At 35.3% G+C, this 7,548-nt stretch overlaps 1 protein-coding gene across 2 annotated transcripts in view; it reads left to right on the top strand.

Annotated features, from left to right (window-relative positions):
- The first annotated feature begins 563 nt into the window (after positions 1–563).
- Positions 564–7,548, top strand: part of LOC102587768 (uncharacterized) — a 14,045-nt gene continuing 7,060 nt past the window's right edge. The window contains exons 1-4 of one of the 2 annotated variants that reach the window (XM_006340843.2): positions 564–956; positions 3,242–3,971; positions 4,170–4,696; positions 6,279–6,398. In XM_006340843.2, coding sequence (XP_006340905.1) covers positions 900–956; positions 3,242–3,971; positions 4,170–4,696; positions 6,279–6,398 — 1,434 coding nt within the window. In that variant the 5' untranslated portion in view covers positions 564–899. Of the gene's footprint in view, positions 957–3,241; positions 3,975–4,169; positions 4,697–6,278; positions 6,399–7,548 lie in introns of both variants that reach the window. The other variant, XM_006340842.2, reaches the window with a different exon arrangement.

Here is a 7,548-nt window from a genome sequence, read left to right as displayed (position 1 = left end):
GGAGAGAGGCGAGCGAGAGAGAGGCTAATTGTATATATGTAACTGGTATACATAGGTATTTGTATATGTGGCGAGTGAGATTAGAAGAGAGAGGAGAGAAGCGATCGAGATTGAGAAAAAGGAGAGAGGCGAGCGAGAGAGAGCAGAGAGTGGAGAGAAGCTAATTGTATTTGTATATCTATCATATAATTGTATATATATGTGTATAATTTGTATTTGTATATGTATAAGTGATGTATTTACAACTAAATTGAAGTTGTGAGCCGTAATTTGTTCAAACTATAACTATATTAGTTAATTAACTAGTATATGTTTGTTTATCTGCGTAATTTTCCTACTAAGTAGATTATGATTTTAATTTAAAAATCTTTTTCTTTTGATTAAAAAGTACACGTGTCAGCCCATTAAACCTCACTCCACGTCATAGCTGTAACAGCAGGTGGGTATAACAAAATAAATTAAATAATATAAATAAATAAATAACACTATTAAAAAATTAAAATAAATAAAAATCCAAATAAAGCAAAAATAGATAACAGAAATTTAAATTTTTAATGCTGTAATTTTACAGAAAAGAAAAAAAAAGTTTTTTAATTTCTTCTTCTTCGATCTCATCAGATCCCCTGTTTCTGAATCGAATTTAGGGTCTTTTTTTTTCGCCCCATTGTTTCCGAAAATTCAATTTTGGCCCGTTATGTACTCGGATTTTTATCCGTTTTACTCCGAAAATTGAGGAATTAGGATTTTTTTTTGTATACAAAAACAATTTTTGTATATGAAATGAAATATAGATTGATTGATTGGTTGATCTGTTTTTTATAGGAGAATTTTGGGGCTTATTTTTAGGGTTTTTGGATGAGGATTTAAGAGGAAAGATTTGATTTTTTTGAGGATTTTGGATGGCGTCAGCTCAGGTACTAAAAAAGCTAGAGCATTTGCAAGCTGGGAAAAAGAAGGTAATTGGGTTTTGTTTGAATTCTGGAGAAATGGTTTGTTTTGGTTTGGTTGAATTTAGTTTGTTTACTTGAATGTTTGCTAATTAATACTTCTATTTAACTCCTTGATAATGTAAATGAACTTAATTCTGAAAAAAGGTTATGTTTTGGTTTGGTTGAATTTACTGTATTTACTTGAATTTTTGCTAATTAATAGTTCTATTTATCTGGTTTAGAATGTTAATGAGCTGAGTTCTACTGGGAATGTTAGTAGTTGAGTTGGTTGGCTACCTGAATTTTTGGGAGCTTGATTTCCACCTTGTAATCCCTTTCCTGATTTTCCCTTTTAAGAAAAAGAGTTGAATTCTAGGTGGAGTAGTAGTAGCTTAGTTGGTTGACTAGCTGAACTTTTGTGGGTTCGATTGCGCACCTTGTAATCCCCTCCCCATTTTCCCTTAATGAAAAAAAGGAGCTGAATTCTATTTTTCGGAGAAGATTTTATATGAATGGCATTCTACTTGGAGTTAGAAATAATGAGTGGTTGTAATTTGTAGTGTCTTTTGAATTGTTATAAGTACCTTTAGATAGTTATCATTTACTCAAAGTGATGGACGGACTCCCTATGTATTTTCAAGAATGTGAAGAAAAAAATTGAGGTGCACTGGCTAATTTATCCTTAATCATCCATGAACAAGGATTACTACTTGAATTTGATTTGTGAAATCGGTCTTTAATCAAGATGGGAATGGCGTGGCCCCATCCTCACCCCATTAGTAAATTCTAGTGTTTTACTTGGAAGCAATTTCATGTATGAAGTTAAAACACATCAAGATTTAGGTTTGAGGTTGAAGATTCCCGGTGGTTGAATAATTTCTAGAGTTTCAAGTTTTATAGACAGTTCTATTCAAGTGGGGCTGCGGCGAAAGATCACTGCCTAGATCTTCCTCCATAGGGGAAGTGCTTATATGTCTTAATACTTGAACGAATCTAGCATGAAATGAGCTTATAATGTCAATAAGATACTTCAACTTATTAAAAAAAAGAAAAAACCCACTAGGTGATGCTTTACAAAAGGTCTTGTTGTACAGAGATTTGATTATTTCAGGCTTGTATTTACCCAAAAACTCTGAAACATATAATCAGGTAAAGCTGGTCAAGGACTGATTCAGAAGATAGCAAATCAGTGAGTCTGATCTGAAGCATATCTTAGTTCTGATCAATCTGATCTTTTTAGGTAGAAGTGAACATTAGTGAAAATCAGTGTGTTGAGAATTGAGATAGCTGTTTTTACGCTTATCTCTAGCTTTATAGATTACAATAACTAAAGACAGGTATTATTTCAGGGCATCTTCTATTGAAGCACTTGTTAACATAGGTAGAAGATAGCAAACCAGTGAGTCTGATTTGAAGCATATCTTAGTTCTGATTAATCTGATCTATTTAGGTAGAAGTGAACATTAGCCAAAATCAGTGTGTTGAGAATTGAGATAGCTGTTTTTACGCTTATCTCTAGCTTTATAGATTACAATAACTAAAGACAGGTATTATTTCAGGGCATCTTCTATTGAAGCACTTGTTAACATAGGGTTTAAACTTGCAAAACATGTCATTTGTCAGTGCAAAGATTTTAATATGTTGGGCTGACTGGTTTTGAGGTACTTCTTTTCTTCCTTATGTGCAACCAAAGGCGGAATCCTAGGCTGCCACATCGATGCTGATACCTTTTGGAAGCACATTGATGCTGATTTCTTTTGAAAGATCGCGCCTTAAACAATTTGAATACTTGTATTATCCGCACTGGCAATTCCCATCTTTAAGGAATCCGGGTTCATACCCCGGTAGTGGAAATACCCTTTCTTGAGCTGAGGGTCCTTTGAAAACAACCTCTCTCCCTCCATGAGATAGGGATAAGGTCTATGTACACTATACACTCTACCCTATCCAGACCCCACTTGTGAGATTTCATGGGTATTTGTTGTTGTTGTTGTTGTATTTCCTTTTTAATTTTTTTTTTTGAATATTGTGACCTCAAGAACTCCTAAGAAATTAAGTAGGTGTTGCCAACAAGTTGTGGCATCCTGCTAAAGTTATGGTTATCATCATAAGATGTTACGAACCTCTAAATTAATCTTCTTGCATAGTGAAGTAGGTTGTAGGATACTCCCTTTTTGCTTTTTGTCTTTTCTTTTGATTTCACTAAGTTGCAATTGCCTTGTCTTACTAATGAATATCACCTGGTTTTGCTCTTTATAAAATTTGGTGCACTCCTTATTTATCTGATACTTCTGCAACTGTATCATTTGCAGCTAGAGGAATTTCGTAAGAAGAGAGCAGCAGAGAAGGCTAAAAAGACAACTTCAAATAGTCAACAGCTTGCCTCTGATGGAGGCGTTGATAATCAACATTCAGGAAATGAACACACTAGAACTAAGGACTCCAGTGGAGCTGCTACATCTGATGCTGTTGGCAGATCTGTTCTAAAGCCATCTGAAGTACATGCTAAGCATGATTTTGCGAAGCCTGATCTTACCCAGAAGTCTGATTTAATTTTTCCTAGTGATGCTAGTGCTGGTGCTACGCCTAGTTTGCACAAATACTATGATGATGCTGTTGTTAAAGCCAACAGTTATGATTTTGGCTCTTCCATCTCAGCATTGTCTCGTTTAGAAAATAAAGGGTCTAGAAGTGATGAGAATCTTAAGGTTTCTCAAACAGTAAGTGATACTTATGACAACACTGGGAAGAGGGAGAGTGATGGGGCCTTAGAAAGTGTTCCATTTGGGTTTGCGACTAACCACTCTACAGCCACTTTTCCTCCATTCCTCAATAATGACAGAACTTCCAGTCATTTCACTTATGATGATATGGGTAAACGCATATCGGAGGAGAGCCATGCAAAGGATCTTTCTGTAACTAATGATGGTACTTCTCATGCTTTTCCGGCTAATGTATCACCTTCAAATCCAGTCGGGTCTCGTGACGACAAACCACGTTATACAGATCGCTGGGCTAGTGACATGACTTCCGCTTCATATGGTGGTAATTTTTTTGTTTACATCTGTTCTGTTCATCTAAGTTGTGCACTTGAGGGATCTTCGTACGCATAATATCTTTTTCTCCTTTTTTCCATTCTTCTATGGTTTCTTTGACCCAGCTGACGGATTAGTGTATGCACTATTTATTTAAACCAATTTGATGGTGCACAATCTGATATGTATCTCCTATTTTTTGTAGATTATGTTCCCGGTGCTACCACGGACACACAATTTTATCCTGAAGTTGGGAGAAATGTTGCTGGTGTGGGATCTAATAATTTTGTAGTGCCTGATAAAGGATACATCCAGTTAAACAGCTCTGGTCTTCACTCAACTAAAACTTCTTCTTGGACATCGGACTCCAAGTATGATGGTTTTAGTTTTGATGCTAGAAGTTCTTCTAGTTACTCACAGATGTCTCCACTCACAGCTGGGGCGACTGGGAGGAGAACTCCATCTTTCCTTGATTCCATCAACATTTCAAAAGTCTCTGCTGTATCCCCTCCCTCAATAGGATCAGTTACTACAGACACATATGACTCAATGGCTTACCCTAGGGACACTCTGGGTTTATCAAATTCTGAGAACTTGACAAATTCTTCAAAATTTTCTGGTAATGGGTCAGATCTGTACAAGCATGCTGTTGAGAAAGATATGGGCAACTTGGACAACAGACATCCATTTTATTCACAGAAGCAAAATGAAGATTTTGCTGCGTTAGAACAGGTATTTTTACATCTCTTGCAGAGTAGGTATGCACAGTGTTGTCTCAACCCTGAAGCAAGGCACGAAACATGTTGAGCACTTCGCCTCGCTTTGTGGGCGCTTCAGTGTTGTCATCAATGCTCTAAGGCATGCTTTTCCATGCCCAAGTAGTGTAATCCTGAAGATGTGACACTAACCAATTGATATTTCTCTTTATCTAGTTTTTTCAATTTCTTTGTCCATAGATTTATTATTCATGCTTGTTGGACTACACATGCATATTTGTACTTTTTCTTCATTTGTGCCTTTTTCCAATAAAGCCCCAAATGACCTTAGAGCATTTTTGGGCCTTTTGATTTTGATAACACTGGGTATACAATTGTTGAATGCCCATTTACCTACAAAAATTCAGACTGCTGTTGCTTTTGGATTGTCATAAATTCTCGCCGCTTACTTCAGTGAGAACATTGGACTAAAAACAAATGCTGTCCAGTCACCACATGAATGGGAAACTATAGCTTATGATTTATCACTAATACCCATCTGTCTTGATAGTGAGCTACTCTCCTTACTTCATATAGTTGTGTTTTATCTAAGAGCTTGTTAGATCGATTAGGTAGTGTGAAAATCTATTGATGAAAGAAAGAAACAAAGAAGACTGACGTCTGGTTTTTTTCCTTAGATTAAAAAATTTATGAAAAACACAAAAACAATATACCTTATTCTCAAAGTTGTCTTTTGGAGTAATAAACATATGATCTCTATTTAATAGAAGACTTAAAGTTTTAGAGAAGGTTCTAAAATAGCTTACACTCTCTAACGTGTGTAAATAATTCCAGCCACTTCAAGAGATTCATTGTCTAGATCTTTGTTAATTTGTACCTTGTCATATATGTGGTAGGTGCAAGTAGCAAATTCGGGTCCTGCTACGAAACCAGGTTATTCAAGTGGGGAAGGTTGAAGGAGTGAGGCCATTATCTACCGAACTTTCTAAATCAAATACGATGGTTTTGTCGATTATTTAAAAAAAATATACATTCATATTTAGTCTGTGCATATTCAATTTAAGCTGAAAAAAGGGAAATGATTTCGGTATGTTCAATGTCTTGAAAGGTAACTTGATGTGAACTGAACACTGCCCAATTGTGTCCCTTCTTTAATTGTGAAATATAGAATGTCCTGTGTGTTTATCAAGCTAAACGAGTTTTTTTTTACACTGATCAGTTACAAATAATAAACGGACATCTTTGTTACTTCATTCAGATAATACTGTCAAGATTTATGAAGGTCCCACACATTTGTTTAATTTTTGTTCCAATTGGAGAATTGTCCCCATGCATTTGTACATGTCTAGCGGTTATGGAGCTAAAAAAAAGAGAGGATAGTCATTTATAATGTATACTAATAATTAGAGAACACCTATCTTCATCTTTCAGATAATATCCTAAATCACAAATGGTATCCTCCATTTCTATAGAGGGGTGGGGCTGCCTATCGAAAGAAGAATACTGGGACATGCATAACACATATTTGTCCGGATATAGATTGTGTAATAGGATCTTTAGTGGTAAACACTAACATGCTTTATGCTTATTTTCCACAGCATATTGAAGATTTAACACAAGAGAAGTTCTCTCTACAACGTGCTCTTGAGGCTTCGCGAACTCTAGCAGAGTCTCTAGCTGCTGAAAATTCAACTCTGACAGATAGTTATAATCAACAGGTATACTGCTGTTCATACATATGCATTTTTTCAAAACTATAAAAAGTTAGCCGACTTTCTGTAGGGAAATATATGCAAGCTCGAAATATTAGGTACATAGGCCATGTTGGTTCCAAGCCTGATGAGAGAAGCCTTTTGATGACTCAAATTAACTGTTGGCAAAACAAAAGTTCTGATTCTCCCTTATACAGCCAGTCACCATCATTATACGTCAGCTCTTCTCTGATGATAATCTTTACAGCAATTATTTTCTGCATTTTTATTGTTAATCCTAATGCATTACTAAACAATTACATGTCATCTTCTTAGTTTTCTGGTAGACGTATGCAATGATTATTTTACTACTAGTCTTTTCCTGCATTTTTGTTGTAAATCCTAGATTCATTATCAAAAAAATCCTAGATTCATTATCAAAGGATTATTGTACCAGTGTTAGGTACTAACGCAGAATAACTAGTCAAAAATGTTAGTTCCTGTCTTTATGCTTACAATATTTGTGAGAAATATAGGAAAAGAATATTATTGAATTGATGTTGTGTCTACATTATTACATTGAGACCCTATTTATAGACACTAGAATACAATCATTTACCAAGTAGGATACTATATACTATTCCTATTTCTATTTGTATTCCTATTCCTATTCTAAAATAGGATTTGTATAAACCTATTCCTATTCTAATAGGATTGTGTAAACCAATTCCTATTCTAATAGGATTGTATAAAACCTATTCATATTCTAACACTCCCCCTCAAGCTAGTGCATACGATTCATGTACCTAGCTTGTTACATATGTAATTAATACGAGGACCAATGAGGGGCTTGGTGAGATATCTGCAAGTTGATCAGCCAACTTCACAAAATTGACAGTCAATCTCAATGTGCTTGTCTTCTCATTAAATACTGGATTTGATGCATAATGCCGATAAAACACAGAGTGATTTACAGTGTTGAACTTCCCAAACCAAACTTGCAAAGACTATTTCAGACCATAGAGTGACTCACATAATCGACATACAAGGCAACTAAACTCCCCTTGAACAACAAAGTGCTCAAAATCTAGTATTAAGTATATGGATCATGTTGGAATTAGATGAGTCGATATTAAACAAGTCACCGAAAAATTGGTCGGAACATGTTCATACACAA

The sequence above is a fragment of the Solanum tuberosum genome, unplaced genomic scaffold, assembly GCF_000226075.1.
Source record: "Solanum tuberosum cultivar DM 1-3 516 R44 unplaced genomic scaffold, SolTub_3.0 scf00020, whole genome shotgun sequence".
Taxonomy (NCBI): domain Eukaryota; kingdom Viridiplantae; phylum Streptophyta; class Magnoliopsida; order Solanales; family Solanaceae; genus Solanum; species Solanum tuberosum.
This window is presented reverse-complemented; position numbering and strand designations above follow the sequence as displayed.